The following is a 20,235-nucleotide window of genomic DNA, read 5'->3' on the forward strand; positions in this document are numbered from 1 at the left end:
TAATCCTTACATAATATTTTGTCTACCAGAAGAATAACAAAATTGAAGTCGATTCTGGTAAACAGAGCATCAGGAAAATAACAGGGCAGCTGAACACAGTAAATAATGGCCGACAGGCACAACTCCGACAGACTGGGACCTCCTTTTCCAATAAGATTCGAGTGTCTCTGGGCAGCAGCAGGTGCCAAACTTCATTAATATCAATGAAGTATCTATCTCCTAGTCAATGCAGCAGTAGGAGGTGCTCACCATGTAAAGGAAGGGGAAAGAACTAAAATTGACCAGTGGCGAGAGAGGAGTCCCTTGAGTTGACTACAGATACTTTGGTACCATGTTGGAGTTTCAGACCTGTAATCAGCCTAGGAACAAAAAGAAGATTGAGATTTAGAAGAAGAATGAAGAAGGTGACAGTTCACAAGCCAAAAGGAAGTCTGCATTGAGTTAGTTTGTTCCCATCGCATAGTTTGTTCCCATCGCAGGCCCTCCAATTTAAGAAGCGTTAAGTATAAAAGCAGAAGTACTTTCCTGCCCTGACATAGCGGCGGCAGGATTACAAGAAACTAACATAAAAAGTAAAACCTAAACAAGCATCTATAATGATAGAAGAAAGGACAGATCTGCCCCTTCCTATTGCCAAAGGATTTTAACAGGGTGAAGAGCTGACATTGTGCCCACTTCATGATAATAGTAGCAATCAATGTTGTTGCTACTGTCTGAAGGTGCTTTGCCCTTATTGTTGCTGACTTCTCCTGTAGTCTTACCATCTTTTGGTTGATGTAACCAGCCCTAATCAGCCCCCAAAAAGGGCCCAAGCCCATCCATGAGCCAAGCCTGCCAAAAATGGGCAGAATCTGTCGGGGGTAGAATGGTCATTTTCCTACACCTGGATTGAGCTTTATTGGTTCACCAAGTCCTGTTTTATTTAGGAAAATAATTCTGTTATTATTTCCTATTTTGGAGTCCTAGTTGTTGAGTTAATGTTGGTCACTTAGTCTTTGCTGAGGCCCAAAGGAGTTCAAGTTCTATTTAATGGGTAATTGGATCCCAGTTTGGCAGGGATTCATTAGTTGAGTCTAGGATGGTCAGTGGAGGCTATAAATAGCCTAGTTATTCTTGTAATTTTTTAGTCTTGAATTTAATTTTTTAGGGTGGATGAAGTGGAGAGGTGCGTCCGGGGTCTTATGTGATCGTATTCCATTAAAGCTTAAAGGAAAATTTTATAGGACCGTTGTTCGACCAGCTATGATGTATGGTGTAGAGTGTTGGGCTGTCAAAAGAGATTGAGATAAACTGGTTGCCTACAAAGGCAAAAGGAAACCTAGTTTCTGTATCTTAGTGACCACAGTCACAGGTCAATGTTTTTATTTCCCCCTTGTGATTCATGTAGTCATTTTTTCAAACTGTTGTATATGAACCTTTCTGTAAGCTCTTTCTAGGAAGCTTGGCTTTGTAGTTTCTACTCATTGGTCTTCTAAGTTTAAATTCTTCAGAAGTTATTTTGTGGTACTTATTTTAGTAGTTCATGCTAAGCTTCTTTTTTGTGTGTTGTTTGGTAGATTGCTGATTTCTGGAAGGAGGCTTTGCTATTGAGTTCATTGCATCATCCAAATGTTGTATCTTTCTATGGTATAGTTCGTGATGGTCCTGATGGATCTCTAGCAACTGTGACAGAATTCATGGTTAATGGGTCTTTGAAGCAATTTTTGCAAAAGAAAGACAGGTATATAGTTTGGATGGTCATGAATAGCATTCTCACATTTTAGAGTTGTTAAGGTTGAGTGCTATGTATTGTCTAGAGCATGTAATTTCATTTTGACCTCATGGTAACTTTGAACAGGACAATTGATCGCCGTAAGAGACTCATCTTAGCAATGGATGCTGCATTCGGAATGGAGTATTTACATGGAAAGAATATTGTTCATTTTGATTTGAAATGTGAAAATCTGCTTGTAAATATGAGAGATCCCCAAAGACCTGTGTGCAAGGTAATTTTTTCAGTGATTTCCTTTCCTTTCTTGGTTTCTTCCTTTTGTTCCCTGCGGTTGGTTATTTTTTCCCATTTTATAGGTGAATTTTGTGAGATGTTGTATAAAATATGTATGATTTATTTTTGGATCCGGAATCTGAACCATGGTAGAAGATCTCGCTCTCGAGAGAGATCTCGCTCTCGAGAGAGATCTCGCCACTTTGAAAAAGAGAGATCTCGACCATCTCGGTGAGATCTCGGTCGAGATATACAATTTTTTGGCGTCAACTTAGTGGCCCATCTCAGTGGGTTTTAAGGTCCCAATTGGGTTGAAACTTGGTATTTAGCTTATTTAAGGCCTTTTGAACACGTTGGTGGCCTTGGATTTGTTAGAAACAACCCTATGTATGATTTCTAAGTCTACCCATAGTGTGAAACTGAAATGTAGTAGGATTAGGGAATGCAATGTTATACAACATGTAATATAGAACCTTTAAGGCATATATATGAAAAGCAAAGTATATCAAATGCATCAACTAACTTAAATGTTATCAAAATTCCATCTATATGAGTATCACAATCTCAATTTTCAAGAATAAAATAATTATACAACCATTAGAAGTTCTATATAAGTCATTAAATCATAAATTCATAAAACAAGTAGAGAATGATTGATCTTCCTTGTTGTAGATGTGCTAAGAGTAGTTGCAAGTGAAAATTCAGCCAAAATCCACAAGAAAAGGTAAAAATTGAGAGTTCTAGCGAGATTCAGGGCGAGATATAGCGAGATATGACGAGATATGGTGAGATATGACGAGATCTCGAGCGAGATATCCCAACTCTCTGCTCTCGCCCTCCATCTCTTCTCGCCAAGGTAAAAAAAAGAGATATCTCGCGAGATCTCCCACCATGATCTGATATTTTGTTTTTCATCAGTGGAATTGTGTGAAGGAAGCTCGTAAGCTATACCTAGTAAAGAAATTGCGTTTTCTAAAATTTGGTCACCGTTAAATGATATTCTCATATTCCAGTGGTGATCTTTAGAGCTAAATTTCTCATAAATCTTCATTATTTCCAATTAGTATCTGATTATTTTCATATAATTTTATTGGCATCATCTCTTTTGGGCAGAGCTCTAAGATATTTATCTTTTGCCTCTTTTATGCGTATCGCCTTTATGATGTAGCTTCATGTGAATGAGGGCCAGTAGATCTTTTAAGAAAACCAACTCACATGGGACCAACAAAGGGCTGCTTGAAATTTTGGTGTTAGGGTGTATGGACGATTGGTCTCCAATTGGTTCCTAACAATTGTGTTCCCATTCCCTGCTTGGGATTTATTTGTTTGATGGGATATAGATGTGTAAAGGTATATAAGGATATTTAGGCTATGAAGGATATCTATCCTGTGGGAGGCTGATAAATCCGTTGATACGGGGTAGATTTGAGATGGGATGAAAACTTAGGGGAATGTGATTAAACGTGAAAGAAATTTATATTTTGATCCTTAGAATAAATTTTCAAGTTTCAATAATTTTGGATGGGCAGTTTGGGAGTTATTAGGTTTCTTGATTTTAAAGGGAAAATAAGGTGATAATAACAAAGATGGGTAAATCTAGGGTTTGTTTGGTCTGATGGGGCTGAAATTGGGATGGAAGGCACCAAGGTTGGGCACATGAGGTTCCTAAAGTTTGGGATAGATTTAACGGCTCGATTGGTTGAGATTTGACATTGACTTTTGGGTCTCTTTTTGAAGTCTGAAAATTCAAGAAAATAAAAAAAAAGGCTGATATGAGGAGGAGATGAAAAGAAGTGGAGACAAGCTACTAGCACTGTCGAAGGAAATCCTTCAACTAGAAACTCTAGGTTGCATACTTGATCACATGGAGGTCCGTTGCCACTAATGAGAAGCTCTACTAATCTTGCTTCTAGGCAGCAATGCACCAAGTCTTTATTGATTGTATTCTAACTTATGTCCTTTGTTATGTGCCCAGGCTTTATTTATAGCCTTACATAAGAAGTCCTAGTGAAATAAGGACTTAAGAATGACTTCCCTAATTGTACTCAACATACAACAACAACAAGCCTTGTCCCAACTAAATGGGGTCGACTATATGGATTCTTGCCTTCGAACCAGTTCTATTTGAGGCCATGCTATCCTTTCTCACCACTTCTCTTAAGGTTATCTTAGGTCTACCCCTAGGTCTTCTAGTTTTTTCAATCTGGATTATATCACTTCGCCGTACAGGGGTGTTTATAGGTCTCCGTTGAACATTGCCATGCCACCTCATACGACTTTCATGAAGCTTGTCACTTATGGGAGAAACTCCCAAACCAATTCTAATATGATCATTCATTACATTATCCTTCCTAATTTTGCCACTCATCCATCTTAGCGTCCTCATTTGTGCTACACTGAGTTTATCTATATAATTCTTTTTAACAGTCCAACACTCTGCACCGTACATTATAGCTAGTCAAACAACGGTAGTATAGAATTTCCCTTAATGGAATTCGTCGATCACACAAGACCCCGGACACTCTTCTCGAATTCATCCACTGTATTTTAATTCTTTGGGAAACATCATCCTCTATATCACCTCTTTTATTTTTGATTGGACCTAGGTATCTAAAAAAATCACTTTGAGGAATCTCCTTATCATCAAGTTTCACCACTTTATCATATGTCGGATCATGATTGAAGTTACTAACTAGATATTCTATCTTTGTTCTACTTAATTTAAAGCCTCTTGATTCCAAAGTTGCTCTCCATGATTCTAACCTGGTATTAATCCCTAGTTGAATCTCATCTATCAACAAAATATCATCAACAAAAAGCATGCACCAAGGGACCTCTTCTGGAATGTCTTTGGTTAATTCATCCATTACAAATGTAAATAAATATAGGCTTAAAGTTGATCCTTGATGTCACCCAACTGTAATTGAGAATTCATTACTTTGTCCTCCTACTGTTCTTACACTTGTCACTGAACCATCATACATATCCTTAACTATGTCTATGTATTTACTTCAAACACTTCTTTTCTCTAGTACTTGCCAAATTAACGCTCTAGGAACTCTATCATAAGCATTTTCTAGGTCTATAAATACCATATGAAGGTCTTTCCTACACTGTCTGTACCTTTCCATCAATCTCCTAATTAGGTAAATAGCCTCCGTTGTAGATCTTCCCGGCATAAATCCAAACTAGTTCTTCATAATTGTGGTCAAGTGTCTCAAATGGGTTTCAATTGTACTCAACATCCTTGTCCAAATTCAAGTAACATTTTTATAAGGTATAGCTAAACTTAAAAGGACTTCTTATCATATACTCCTAAACTAAAACAAGCATAACTTAAACTAAAATAAAATGTGAAAAAGACTATTCTGTCCTTGTAACTTAATTTGGGCAGAGTTTACATAATTAGATCGATTAAACTAATATTATAAACTATTTTTGTACTTGGCCTAAACACTAAACTTATGGGCTGATAGAGTTGGCCCATAACCACAAACCTGCTAAACAAAGGCCCAACACCATATTTATCAACCCTAAGTTGGTTTCAAAGGGAAATTGGCCAAATTAGTGCTTAAGTTGCGTCACTTTACTTCATGCATGGAACAAAATTCCCTTGAAACATGCGAAATTTCCCATTTTGAAAAGGTCAAAACGAAATCACAGGTTTCATCGAAAGTTGCGAAATTTCATCGAAATTGCTTGATACTTGTGAAACCTAGGTCAACCGGTACGACTAGTTGGTTGGTTTTTTATTTTTTATTTATATATATATATATATATATATATATATATATATATATATATATATATATAACTTAAAAGTAATGAATTTTGTTGAAACTTTCAAATGAAACCTAGGGAGAACCTCGAGTTTTTACCCTTTGTTTCCCCCCTGATTTCAACCTTTCTGAGCCCATTCTAGGTGATTTTAAACCATTTCCTTCCTTTGGTGATTTCGACAATTCTTGGTGGCCATTTCAAAGGTTTTTTAAGGTTTTTTCCAACATAATTTTATTCGCCCCAAATTTTTAATTTTTCTTTGTTTCATGCTCAAATAATGTTGGATTCTTTTGAATTTAATATATATTGTCTCTAGTAGCTAGGTCAATAATGAATGTTGTTAGATAACTTAGATTTAATTTTTGAAGTGTGCTAGTACTTCTTTATTTTTCTAATTTTAAAAATTACTTGCAAATTTATATTTTTCAAAAATAACTTACATACAGATGATGTATTGGCTTTATTTTGATGTATGTGAGACACTATCACTCAATCTACATCTGATGGTGTCCAAATTAAATATAGGTTTATTTTGATTTCATATGTTTAATAATTCTTAATAATTAATATTTTAATTATGAAAAAAAATTCAATTAGCAAAAAGTTCCCAAAGTTTGGGAATGCCTTAGGTTATAAATAATGTGCGTTTAGGCTAAAAATTAGTTACCTTGTATGTGAAGTTTTGATCTTAGAAGTTATATATTGAATGTTATGTTTATAGTGTATTTGTCGGAAATTCTTTATATATACGGTGACTTTGAATGACATGTCTATATTAATTTTTTTAAGCAAAATACATGTGCTAATGTGTTATTTATGCTCTAATTAACTTATGTGCAAAATCCCTCCCTAGAATACCTCCTAAGACTTGTTGAAACTTGCTAGAAAAAGTCCAAATTTTCCACGAAGTTTCTCAGGTTTCGACCTAAAATTCCCATTTTCATAGAGTTGAATCTTGAGTTTCCCTCAAATTTTGTTCCTTAACTTCATGTTACTTGAAGTAGGTTTTTTTGGAAACGTCTTTATGAAAATGAAGTTTACTATAGAGATCAATAGGCACCTCTATATAGTGTTGTCAAAGTGTTCGCCTAGGCGGCATGACCGTTTTTTAATGGCTTAATTAACGCGCTATTTTGTTGCCACTTTGTCGCCTTGTGTGCCTTATCGCAGCCTAAACGCTAAAGCAGATGCTTTTTTGACGTTTTGTACATAATATATATTTTTTTAAATCAATATTTAATCTACAAAGCCGTATATAAATTTAATAGCTTAGTCATTTTGGAATCGAGGCCCAAATTGCAAAGGAACTCTGAGGCCCAAAGTAACATAGGACCTCTACAAGCTCGTGTGGGACCCCCTTGTGCCCATCGACAACAAAATGTGAAGCATGGGTCATACTTAACATCGAGAATCAATGAATCATTAAATGGACAATAACTTGAAAATCGGAAGAATGAGATCTATTAATTTATCGTGTTATCATGTTGGCCCTGTTAGTACATAGTCATTATTATGATGCTTGATGAGATGAACTTATGTTCATGTTTTTTTTTTTGGATAATTTTTTCATAATTATGATTCTTGAATGCTTTCTTTTTTGGATGAATGTGACTATTGAATTTTTTTAGCTTATTATAGAAAGTGGTTGTATTAAAAAGTAGTTTAAAAGTAGTTGTATTAAAAATTTTTGACCCAACCGCTTTGGTCGCCTTATTGCCGCCTATGTGCTGCTTTATCGCCTAGGCGGAGCCTTGATTGCTTTGGTCACCTTGCTGCCTTGACAACTTTGCTTCTATATTTGTTGATGCAGTTTGTCTAATTGCAATTTCTAAGCCCAAGATGTTCTTATGTCCAAGTTCTACATACGCTTGTATATTTTTCTTTCTTTTCCCCTTCTTATAGTTTTCATTTGTGTGTTTTTGTGTTTTAATGTGGTCATGTGTAGGTGGGAAAGGGGTTATGGTTGGCTGTTTTGCTTGTCTGACCACATAGAGTCTTGAGTTACTCCTCTTTTCTTCTGCATGGACTTGTGCAGTATTCATTCTTCCACTGATTGTTTTTTTTGTAGATTATTTGTAGTTATTCCTGATAGTCTTATAATATCGTTCAAGGGTTTACATCACTGAATTTTAATTCTTTTGTGTTCTTGTTAAGATTGGTGATTTGGGCTTGTCAAAAGTAAGAAAGCAGACCTTAGTGTCTGGAGGTGTCCGGGGAACTTTGCCATGGATGGCACCTGAACTCCTCAGTGGGAAAAGTAACATGGTAACAGAAAAAGTAAGGTTAATCCTAGCTTGCTTGAAAAATTTTCATTTTTCATATCTATCTATTTTGGTATGTTCACTTTTATGTGGTATTTTGTCTTACGTTTCTTTCTTTCCTCCTTGTAGATTGACGTCTACTCATTTGGGATTATCATGTGGGAATTGCTTACTGGGGAGGAACCTTATGCCAATATGCATTGTGCTTCTATCATAGGTAGGCAGCATTTTGGTGAAGTTCTATGCTTTTAACTTACTTATTGCCACCAGTCTCTTTCGTTTGTTTTTTACATGTGAAGAATATTAAATAACATGCAATAGTTTTGTGTGAATTTATGAACTGGGAGAGACAATAATGTTGGTGCTCAAAAAATACTTAAGGCCCTAACAGGAAAATGAGAAAAACAAGAAAAATCATCATTTCTAATCTACCTTAGCTATCTTGGATTGCAGTGCCTACTGCCAATACCTTGATTCGCATAGTTTTAAGTTACTTCTCTTCACTCAAGCATAGATTTTAGTCATGCTCAACTTGTTAAAAATATAATCTACTCTTGCACTCCGTAAATACTTATGTCAAAATACCCGCAAGTTGTTTTCCTGTGTGAATATGACAAGGATAAATGGACCCCTTGTTGCTTTTCTGTGCAAACATGATGAGGAGAAAGAAGTCCTTGCTGTAGCTTCTCTTGGATAAAAATGATAGTAAATTTGCTTTGTTTTGTCTTGAAGCTTAGGATTTGAAGAAATATGGACAGCGGCTTGGTTATCACACTACCAACTGCATTGGAGAATCATCTAAATACCGGAAATCAGCCAACAACTATTTTATTTATATCAGCTCCCAAGTAGCCTGTGGCATGGCTCAGTGCTTAAACTCTACACTGGGTTGAGCCATAATTGTATGCTTCATGCTCTTCTAAGATGCATGGTCCCTCCGACAAACGTGGAATGACTCTTTAGGCGATACCTTGTCAAATTGGAGATTTGGGCCAGCAGTTATCTGAAAATCCCTCTTGTTTGTTCACGGTCGTAATTGATACGAAGTAGACCATGTCTAGTTGTCTTTTTGAGGTAACGCAAAATATTCATAAGAGCCTCTTAATGGGATGCCTGAGTGGGACAGACAAACTGACTTAACAACACTAATGGGAAAGGTCAGTTTGATTTGCAGTTGAATAATTCAATTTCCAACGAGTCTTTGATACTGATGTAGCCTCAAGTGAATGAGGGCCAGAAACCCAAGATCCTTAGATGAATAGTGGTGGCAGTAACTAGGGTTTCAAGAGGTTTCTGCGAAATAATTTTGGCTTCTGTTTAGGTTCAAAACAGTGTTATAATTCAGGCTTGTTCTCTGATTAAGACTTCTTTTTACTGAAATTTTAGATGCCCGAGTGCTAGGAATAGTCTTGTATGCTGAAAATTAAGGCTAGTAGGGCATTGGGTTGGGGCTCGCAGGGTCTAGGTTAGGGTCCTCTAGATAATAGGACTGTAAGGGGTCTAGGGTTAGGGTTTTTTTAGTTTTAGAGCTTGGGTATTAAGGAAATAGGGTTAGTACTCTAAGGCAGCTAGGAATTATGGTTTTAGAGGGATGAAAAGGGCTGCAATTGGGATCTGAGTGTAAGTGGAGGTGGAGGGATAATGGATCTGCAATGGGGGTAAAATTATCATGGTGGGATGAGGAGAAATTGATTTTAGGGTTTATGGAGGAGAAATGATTGAACAGGGTATGGAAGGGGGAATGGGAGAATCTGCTGACTTGTTGCTTACCTGTAGCGCTAGTCTTGCAATGGTTTGAGATGATGGTGGACAGAAGTGGTTAGCAGGCTGCAAGCACTGTCAAAGAGATCCTTCAATTAGAACCCCTAGGTTTTGCTTACTTGATCACCTTGAGGTACCTTACCATTGATGGAGCAACTCTAATCTCACAATCACACTTAGGCAGTAATAACACTGATGTAAACCAGATCCAGGCCCACCTAGTGAGGGTGCAAGGGGCATGCAAGTATCCTATGTCCCTATCAGCAACCAGTGTTGTCAAAGTGTCCACCTAAGCAGCAAGGCATTTTTTCAACCATCTTGTTTTGAACCGCTTAATTGATGCGCTGTTTTTTCCCCCTTTTTTTGCATAAGCGCTACCGCTTTATCGCTTTGAGCGCCTTATTGCTGCTTAGACGCTAAAGCAGCCACTTTTTTGACATTTGTGTGTATATATATAATTTTTACTTAATGTTTTTTTTTAAAATCAATATTTGTTCTAGAAAGCCGTACATAAATTTAATAGCTTATTCATTTTGGAATCGAGACCCAAATTGCAAAGGAACTCTGAGGCCCAAAGTGACATAGGACCTCTACAAGCTCTAGCGGGACCTCGTGCTCGTTGGCAACAAAATGTGAAGCATGAGCCATACTCAACATTGAGAATCAATGAATTATTAAATGGACAATGACTCGGAAAACGGAATATGAGATCTATTAATTTATCGTGTTGGCCTGTTAGTACATAGTCATTGTTATGATGCTTGATGAGATGAACTTATGTTTGTGTTTTTTTTTTGGGATAATTTTTCATAATTATGAGTCTTGAATGCTTTCTTTTTTGGATGAATGTGATTATTGAATGTTTGTTTAACTTATTATAGAAAGTAATTGTATTAAAAAGTAGTTTAAAAGTAGTAGTATTGAAAAATTTTGATCCAATCAGTTTGGTCGCCTTGCCACCTTAACCTTGTCAGTAACCCAGGCAAATCTGTCCAAATGTAGGGTTTTTTTTTTTGCATTTTTTCAACTAGGTCTAGCGTGTTTGTGGGACCCTAGATTTAATTTTGTTTTTAAGTTTAGTCATTATTTGTTAAGTTGTTATAGAGCTCTTGTTATGGTAGGATTCCTGATTTGTGAAGGAGCCCTCTATTGCTGTCCTACTTCTTGCTAGGATCCCATATCTACTCTTACGTTCAACTTGGACTCTTCTAGAGTGAGATGCGAAGGTTCCTTGTATGAGTTACAAGTACTAAGAGTTTTATTTTGAATTAGTTTCCAAGTTAGAGTTGTAGTTCATTTTCTTTTAGTCTTATTATGTCTTCCTTCATGTAAGTTACAAATAAACCACTTTGGGTAGTAACGGATGAATCTTGAGTTATTGAATAAAATTTGTGATTGAAGGAAGAGGGGAGTTGTGGGTTCCTAAGTGGAAATCCCATGGCTGATAACTGCACTTTTTTCTCCCGTTCTCGCTCCTTCAAGCCTGTGGCAGCATCTAAATCCAAGCAACACTGTAGCTTCTAGTCCCCTACTCAAGCAAGTTCAACCCCAGCCCCGTCCCTTCCCCTTCCCACCTCTCTAGACCCTCCATCCCTCCCCCATCTTTGTGATGGTAGCAGCAGCCCCTCCCCTCTAAAACCTAGATCCCCTAGCGCTTTCATCCTCTCCCTCTCTCCCTCCCTCTCTAGGATTGCACCCTCCCGTTGCCCTATTCCTACTTTTAGTTTCCCTGCTAAACCTTCCTCCACTAGGTTTTGTAATTTTCTGCAATTCATCTTCAACCTCTAGAAACCCTAAACTCTAATTTTACTAAAACACGTGTAACTCCCTGATCCCTATGCAAAGCTCCAAATCCTTTTAGAGTTACCTTCTCTAGGCCTTGTCTACCTTCCCCTTCAGACCCTGACCCTAGCCAACACCTCTATGAGTCCTAATCAAAGTAAGAGACCTAATCTGGAAATCCTTACCAATATGAAATCATGAAAGAATAACAGCAGCTTTAACCCTAGCATAACTGAATCCTAACATCCTTCCATTCAACCCTAGGTTCCTTTAAAATCTAATACTAGCTATAATTTCAGTTCTAAAATCCCAGTCACAGCAAGGTTTCGAGCTTTAAAACTTAAAAAGTCTTTCAACTCTAAGCCTGGCCGAATCCCTCTAAACCCTAGCTTAACCCTTACCATCCCTAAACCTGTCCACTGAGGTTGCTTGCGGCCCTAAAAACTGCTGATTTTAGGGAAGAGGATCCTGAAGTGAGCTTGATTCTAGGGCAATATTCCTAACAACTAAACCCTGGAATTTGGTTTATATGCCACAAAGGAGGTGGCTGTTGCCTAGGACCCCAAAGTCCATCTAGTTGCCTAGATGACACCTTGACAAATATGTTCCAAGGTTAATCTTCAGAGCTTTAGGTTGGTGGTTGATTGTGTTGCTAACCAATCGAAAAATAAAGTCCTATACGAACCTAGCTAGTAGAAAGTATGGGGTCGAACTAGGGGGAACTAAAAGGCTAAGTTACCCAGATTGAATGGAACAAAACCTAATTTAAAGTAAAACTGATTTTTTTTACCTTTATGAAACACAAAGGAATTAGACTAATAATTAATGCGAAAACTTTAACTATAAATGAGGGTCTTTGGGATTTCAAATCTCCAATGCTTTTCACCAACCGATTTAACTCTACGCCTCAAAACAAAAGATTGTCTCTCCTAGATATGCCCTATCTTTGCAAGACTATCATCCTTAATCGAAGCTTGGCACGCTTAGTTTGCTTAGCTATCGAGTATCATCGGTCAGATTCACAATTCAAAGCATCAATTAGAAGGCGTATAACTATCAAATTAATGAAATAAGCAATGGTTTATCTACATCCCAAAGAAAAAGGAACTAGCTACTCATTACCAAAAAAACAAAAGGTAAAACAAATAATAATAGATTTGAAACTCTTGCAAGGACTGCTACTAATTGTGGACAATATTTCGGACAAAAAACGTTGTTGAACTCTTAGACAGAATAGGGGTGGAGACTGGTTCGTGGTCTTCTTCTTGTGCCATGAGAGAAGATGATGGTTCGCCTTCTTCCCCTTTATCCGTGGCTGACTCCTCTTTTTTCTCTCTCCTGCATGCTATGAAATTTTTACCCCTTAATTTGACCCTTATCGGTTCCGATTCTGGGAAAACTCTAACCTAGAAAGTTGTAGATTTTTTTCGTTATCTTTCCATAACATCTTGAATCACCTCAATCTGAGTTCAGATGAGAGAGTTATGCCCAAAATACTCGAGGTGAGGATGACTGGAATGGAAACGGATTCAAGGTCATCAACTAACACGGGATCCGGGATCTCCCCTGGAAGATCCGCTATAGGAGAATCCATGGGGTAAACTCTGATCTAACTCGCTCGGGTATTATTAGAGAATCATTCCCTTTTGATAGTAAACTATTGGTGATGTTGCTGTAACCGGGTAAACTACTGGACTAATTAACGCGGTGAGTCTGTTTGCAAGATTTTCGGATCTTATTACCAATTTTGTTCCTTGAGCCTCCACCTATTTCCAAGTTTACCTAAAAATTCGTGCTCACCTTGCATGAATTAAATTGAATCTCAGCATTCATGATTCTTGGGCAGCAAGATTGAATCCCATGATTTTAATGAAATCCATTAATATCTAATATATTTGTCCACTTTGCTCCATATTATCTGTAATAACCAAAATGACCTTGTTCCTGAAAATGACACAAAGATACTCAATTAGCTCTTTTCTAATTAATTAAATATGGAAAATTAAATCAAATAAATAATGATAAATGCATGGTTATCAGTGGTAATGTATGCTTTTGTTTTTATACATACAATATCATCAACAAAAAGCATACATCAAGCAACCTTATCTTGAATTTCTCTAATCAATTCATCCACGATAAGTATAAACAAATAAGATCGTAAAACTTATCCTTGAAGTGTTCCCGGTTGGAGTCGAGAATAAAGTACCTTGCATCCCACTTACCGACTCAAAAGAACAACCCCTCCCAAAAAAAAAAAAAAAAAAAAAAAAAAAAGAAAGAAAGAAAGAAAGAAGAGAAGATAAAAAAAAAAAAAAAAAAAAAAAAAGGTATTTAAGCTTATAGACATTCCATGTTTTTTTTATATATATATTTAATTATGGTCATATATGATTTGAAACACTTCTCTTCTCTGTTACTTAACTAGACTAACTCTCTTAGGACTCTGTAATAAGCTTTTTGTAGGTCAATAGAGACCATATGAAGATCCTTCTAGCAATCTTTAAATCTTTCTATAAAGCTTTTTTGAGAAGATAAATAGGTTCCTTCGTGTATCGTTGTAGCATAAGACCAATTTGGTTATCTGTATTTATAGTTTCTCATCTCGTGTATAGGTCTCTTTAGTAATTCCATTATAGGACTCATTAGTTTTATGGATAGTGCAAAATCTTGTTTCATTTCACCTTGTTGCTCTTGGGTAGATAGGCTAAACACCAAAGTTTGACCTAAAATTTTGGATTAAAAAAATCAACCCAATGTTTTGGTGGGGTTTTGGGCCTGATTTTTGTGTCTACCTTAATTTGAGGCCAATAAGCATAATGGGGGTGTTATTTTTGCCTAAAACTTAACCCAAAATGGTGTGTTGATCAACACATGCCAGGTTATATGCAGGCGAAACTGTAAGTTTGGAACATGAATTTTAACAAATGTAAATATGGATAATATGCACGAGAACATTAAAATTTTCATTAAAATGCAACCAAAAAATACAACTACTAAAATTCAATATAGTTCATGGCGAACCTCATCATACGTAGTTGCACTATATCACCCCCACATATCTCCCTTATCATGTGCATAGTTGTCATTGTATATAATTTGTTACCTATCTAGCCCTGTTGACTATGCTCTTTACAATCCTGATCTTCCCAATGTCCTTCAACATGGGGTTGATACAATGGGCCGCACACGGTGTCCAAAAGACATTGTAATCCCTGGATTGCATCATCTTTCTAGCCTTTTTGAAGTTGGTGCCATTGTTGGTGATGATTTACACGACATTCTTCACCCTACCTCCTTTAGGGGCTTATAAATGTACATGTCGTCTTTCACCTACCTTGATGCTTCAACAATTGTCAATAGTATGGTCCTCTTATCATAATACAATATAAAGTTGATGATGAATTTTCTAGTTGGATCAGTCCATCCATCACACGTTATGGTGATCCCATATGTCTCGCGGAATCAATCTATTGTACTCCATAAGCTCATTCTTCTACTTTGTAAGATACTTACTTGTTCAGCACCTCATTTAGGTGGGGCCAAGGTAACTTACGTGTGTAGTAATGTCAATCATGGCTTGATAATACGGTGTTTAACATGTGTTATTTTCATACCCATTGAACAACTATTTTAACATAAAATTAGTTTAGGGAAGAGTGATATACCTTAGAGATGAAAAACTCTCTTTAAGATGTGACTAAATGAGGCTCGATCACCAGATGCACGCGTTTGCCATCAACATCCACACAAGAACATGCAGAAAATGACCAAGATTGAGTAAAAAATCACCGAAATCCAAGTTGAGGGGCTGAAATTCGCACTTGGGAGGCTCTCCATTTTGCATGATTCGCGATATTTAGATTGTTGGCGTGATTTCGCCAAAATTTCAGTGAGAAATTGACATATTGCATATTGATCTTTGCTTCTTTTTGGTGTTCAGTGGGATGGGTGAACTTTTGAACATTGGTCTTAGGGATCTGTAGTTACTGCAGCTTTGAGTCAGTACAATGGTGCTTGTCTTCCATTCATTTGACATTACATTTTCTTTGGGCTGATATTCTTATTAGACAGTTTGGTTAGCAAGATAAACCACATATTCCTAAGCTCTTCCACACTTCTTTTGGAATCTGATATGATCTTTAGCTCTTGATGGATAATGCAGTCTTCTAGAACGTATCACTTTAAGGGTTTTATTTATTTATTTATTGTTATTATTATTCTTTTCTTTTGGTTGGCTGCAGGACTAATCTTCCTTATCTTTCTTAATATCCTCTTCCTTTATTAGTGCTTCAGCTTCTTCACTTTAACACATCTAACATCGACCATCTATACCTTCCTTTTCTTCACCTTATTTGACTTAAAAATAATTTTCCCCTTTCTCTTTGCTTAGGTTTGTGTGTTTTTATCTATTTATTGGTTTTCTTTTGTTTTTGTTTTTTTTTCTTCTTATATATATATATATATATATATATATATATATATATTTATTTATTTTATAAAGGTCATTATATTTCTTCTTCTTACATTTCCAAAATCTTTGCTTTATTTCTTGTGAATTTATGACTTTGTAGATCCTTTACATCTTTAGTCCTTTTGCCATGGGTTAAAATTAGTTTTCTTAGTCTTAATGGGCATTGGACTTCATCATCCTACCACTTGTCAAGGCGACAAAGCGAGGCAACGCGATAGAGGGCAACGAAAACCAAGGCAAAACCAGGTAGCCTTGACATAGAAATGGGCCTTGGCGTCTAGGTGGACGCTTTGGCAACCATGTATTTTACAATCAAATCTTTATTCAAAAATGACATTTTCCTTTCGATTCACCTTGGACTGGCAACTTCCATATTCCAACTAGTCTTCCGTTGTAATAATATTTTCTGCAGAGACACTTCTTGTTTAAACACTTGCGTTAACAAATTATCTCAAAGTAATCTCCTAGAAACTCAACCACCTTGTCCTAGGGAATCTAAGCTCCACCTTTCTTATGATTCTGCTTGGTGGATAGTGAGGCGCTTGTCCAAATTAATTTAATCTTAAACTGGAAATAAACATAGACTAAATAGAAAACAACCTAAAACATAGACAAAATAGAAAACAACCGGGACAACTACTGCTAATCAAAATACTCAAGGGCCCCCTTGTAGCTAAATAACTAGAGCCAATATGAAGGTCCAATAGGAGTCCAAGTCTCCTATGCAGCCACAACTTACCATGGATAAATAACTTGATTCTTACCAGATATGCTACGATTCAATAGAAAGATACGTTTTTATTTTGAGTATGGTTCAACTTTAGCTTTTTCTAGATTTTGTTGATTTTGACATGTGCAACTACAAGTATGATAAGCGGTTAGGACCAAAAAAGAGGACACTAGTAATTGTTTTCTACATAGACACTTGCTGCTGTATCCTGTTGGAGGCATTAGTCAAGCTCTTGTGTCCTGAGGCTTTGAGCTCCTGTTGGAGCATATTCTTATTTGATAGAGAATCCACCATGCCTTTCTCAGTTGATGCTTTGTGCAGCCCTGCATGCTGCTTTCGGGAACAGAGCTAATACAACAAGAAGAAACCTTGTTCCAACTATAAATGGGGTCGGCTACACAGAGTGTTGCCTTCGAATCAGCAGGGAATAAGTTGATATAAGATTGTTATTCATACAAGTGTGCATATTTTCTGTTTCCTTAATTTGTTATCAGGATGGTTAGATTAACTGAACTGTGGTGCTTGAATTTGAAAAAAAAATATATGGATGACTTTCTTATGGTACTTCCTTAAATTGCTGACAATATTTTCTTTTTAACTCTTAAGTCTGCTTAACTGTGCCTGATTCCAAAATAAAAAAACAGATTATAGAATAAAATGTATCCTTGTTAACTGCCTTGGCTTTTGAAGTTCTCCAGTTTGAGTAACTGGTAATATTTTGGCTAGCATATTTTTGTAGTCCTTGTGGAAAAGGTTTTGTGGTGACATGTCATGCTATAAGAATATATGACGTGGTAGTACATTGCCTTATTATATTTGTTAGTTTTCCACATTATACTGATCAAATAATCGTTGTTGCTTCTATCTGTAGGGGGAATTGTGAACAACACTTTACGACCACAAATTCCAACATGGTGCGACCCTGAATGGAGATCTTTGATGGAAAGTTCTTGGGCTTCTGATCCAGCAGAGAGACCATCCTTTTCGGAGATCTCTCAGAAGCTGAGGAAAATGTCTGCAGCCATCAACGTGAAATGATGCTTTTATTTTTCTTCTGTAAATATCACCTTATTGTTATCTAGGAAAGGGGGAAAAAATTGTAGATCATGCAGTTCAAGGTAACATACTCTTTTGCGAGGACAATGACGAATAACTCATCATCATCATGTCTTAGTTAGCCTTAGAGAACCTTCATAGTACTGCTACACTTGGTTATTTCTTGGTAGAGAGCAATTATGTATGCTCTTATATTGGAATCTATAAGGATACACTGCATCAAAGAGATCCATGAATGGTTGATCAGAATGTGAGTAGACCTATCTAATGTAAATACTACATTTCATTACATGTATTGATTGTTTCACCCCCCCCCCCCTCTAAACACCCCCTTCGTTGTGGAGATGAAGTGTTATTGAATTTGTTTTTCTGGATCTCATTATTTTGGTGGTTGTTATTGCAGAGTTGTATAGATCTTCCAGATGTAGATGATTTCTATATCCAGCCTTCCGAGTTGGAACAGAGCTGTCATGGGTAGTTGTAAATATGTTCTGGTAATTGCAATGTTCTAAGCTCCATATCTAGAGGAAAATCGGGAGGAAAAATGATGCTTCAAGATATGCTAAGCGTTTTCGATGGAAACTTGGAACACTAAATTTTGTTATTTCATTATTTTTTTTCCTCTGTCTATTTGGTCTCATTTTGTGACTCTATACCAACAAGAGGGATCTCAATTTTTATATTCCTATTTTTATATACTTATCTCCTGCACATGTATAAATTTAAACAAAAAATGGTAATAGCTTTCATTTGTATGTAGAATCACCAGTGCTTGGTTGGTTGTGGGGATTCCACTAAAGTAGTCAATGAATCATAGAAGGCATTTATCTCCGCGGAATAATTTCTTGATATGAACATCTGCAAGTAAGTTTCCATATCAAAACCAGTGAAGATGAGAAGTCTTCTCAAAATTCTCACTTGTTTATGAGAATTGAGAAGCTTCTGGCGAGAGCTAATTCAGAAGAGCACCATGGAACTCTTTATTGACTTTTTTACACAATGCACCTTATGCTTTCAGGTCTCTGAGTTCTCTCTCCTTCCCTCTTCTACCATCTCAAGACATTCTTCTTCAAGGTTCCTTGTATTAGTGGATGAAAACATCTTGACTGCGTTCTTGCTCCTATCAATGGGTCCAGTCATTTTCAAATGCTTCGTTGTCTGAACTTCCAGACCGATTATTTTCAACCAAGACAGAATTGTGCTCGACTTTGGCAAACTTCGAAACTCCTCCAGTAAGTTGTTTCACGTTTAACACTCCTGGATCACATCATCTATGAGTTATTTTCTGGAGTTTTAACTTCAAATTTGGAGTTGACTCCAGTGGACATCCAAAACCTAGTCTGGGATGTGGTGACTCTTGCTTCTCGGCTTCAGAATGTATCCTTTCTTCACGTTTCAAAGGAGTGTAATGCAATAGCTGATTCTCTTGCTTGTAAGGTTGTGTCCGTTGCGTGCCGGACTCTTTGGCCTATTTTGGCTTCTTGGCTTCTTGATCTTTGTAATCTTGATGTCTTGCGTGGGTCACGCGTTAATATATAGACCCCTTTCTGCAAAAAAAAAAAATTGTTTCACGTTTAACACTCCTGGATCACATCAGCTAGAGTTATTTTCTGGAATTTTAACCTCAAAATGGTATGGTATCTTCTCACCAGTGAACATCGAAATAATCTTGTTTCAAAGGTGTCATATTCTTTAGAACAGTGGAGGTCTGTGGCGTGCGTTGTTGACAACTTGAGATTTGAATATTTTGATCCGTTGGCATTTTCTGAAATTCCATAGCTACTTTGGAGGAGTTTGATATATTTTGTTTCATTACTTGTAAATTTGAGTGGATGCAAAGTGTTGATGCAAAATCCTTCTTGACCAATCAAATCTACGAACCTGCAAAAACATGCTCGACCGTTGTGGTCGAATGTCATTTCCGACGAGCAAATTAACAAAGGAGCAAAAACTCTTAGTAACAGAAATCCCGCGTCTCTCTTAAAACCTAAAGTAGATACTCTTGAATACTTATTTATAGTAGTGAATACCTTGTCATATAATGATTGAGTTTGATGTGAACCCTGTATTCGAATCTGTTAAGGAGTGTTTGATTTGTATTGTAGCTGATGAGTCTGTTTTGGATTCTTACTGAAGTAATTCAATCTGGGTCTTTATTCTGACCTTTTCGGGAATTAGTTGTGGATGCGATTGGATGTCTTTTGGTTTGTAAGTGGTTCGACCAGATGTAGGTCGAGTCACCTTCGGTCGAGCCGTCGGTTATTGGCCTGATCTGGTTTCGACCATATCATAAGCCCGCAAGTCTTTGGTTCGAACTTGTCCATGTTCTACCTTAAGGACTTATCTTTATCTGCTCAATCATCCATTTCTCGTTTTTTTTTAAGACAGCTCATACCTTATTAAGTTA

General features: G+C 36.7%; 1 protein-coding gene across 1 annotated transcript in view; it reads left to right on the forward strand.

The window, feature by feature from the left end:
- Nucleotides 1-18,590, forward strand: part of LOC149018633 (kinase superfamily with octicosapeptide/Phox/Bem1p domain-containing protein) — a 40,465-nt gene extending 21,875 nt beyond the window's left edge. The window contains exons 5-10 of the mRNA XM_089152797.1: nt 1,557-1,720; nt 1,838-1,985; nt 7,919-8,041; nt 8,155-8,242; nt 17,644-18,078; nt 18,232-18,590. Coding sequence (XP_089008923.1) covers nt 1,557-1,720; nt 1,838-1,985; nt 7,919-8,041; nt 8,155-8,242; nt 17,644-17,810 — 690 coding nt within the window. The 3' untranslated portion in view covers nt 17,811-18,078; nt 18,232-18,590. The remainder of the gene's footprint in view (nt 1-1,556; nt 1,721-1,837; nt 1,986-7,918; nt 8,042-8,154; nt 8,243-17,643; nt 18,079-18,231) is intronic.
- Nucleotides 18,591-20,235: the final 1,645 nt, after the last annotated feature.

This window comes from Hakea prostrata, chromosome 4, assembly GCF_041222555.1.
Source record: "Hakea prostrata isolate BN-2017 chromosome 4, UWA_Hpros_2, whole genome shotgun sequence".
Lineage (NCBI taxonomy): Eukaryota > Viridiplantae > Streptophyta > Magnoliopsida > Proteales > Proteaceae > Hakea > Hakea prostrata.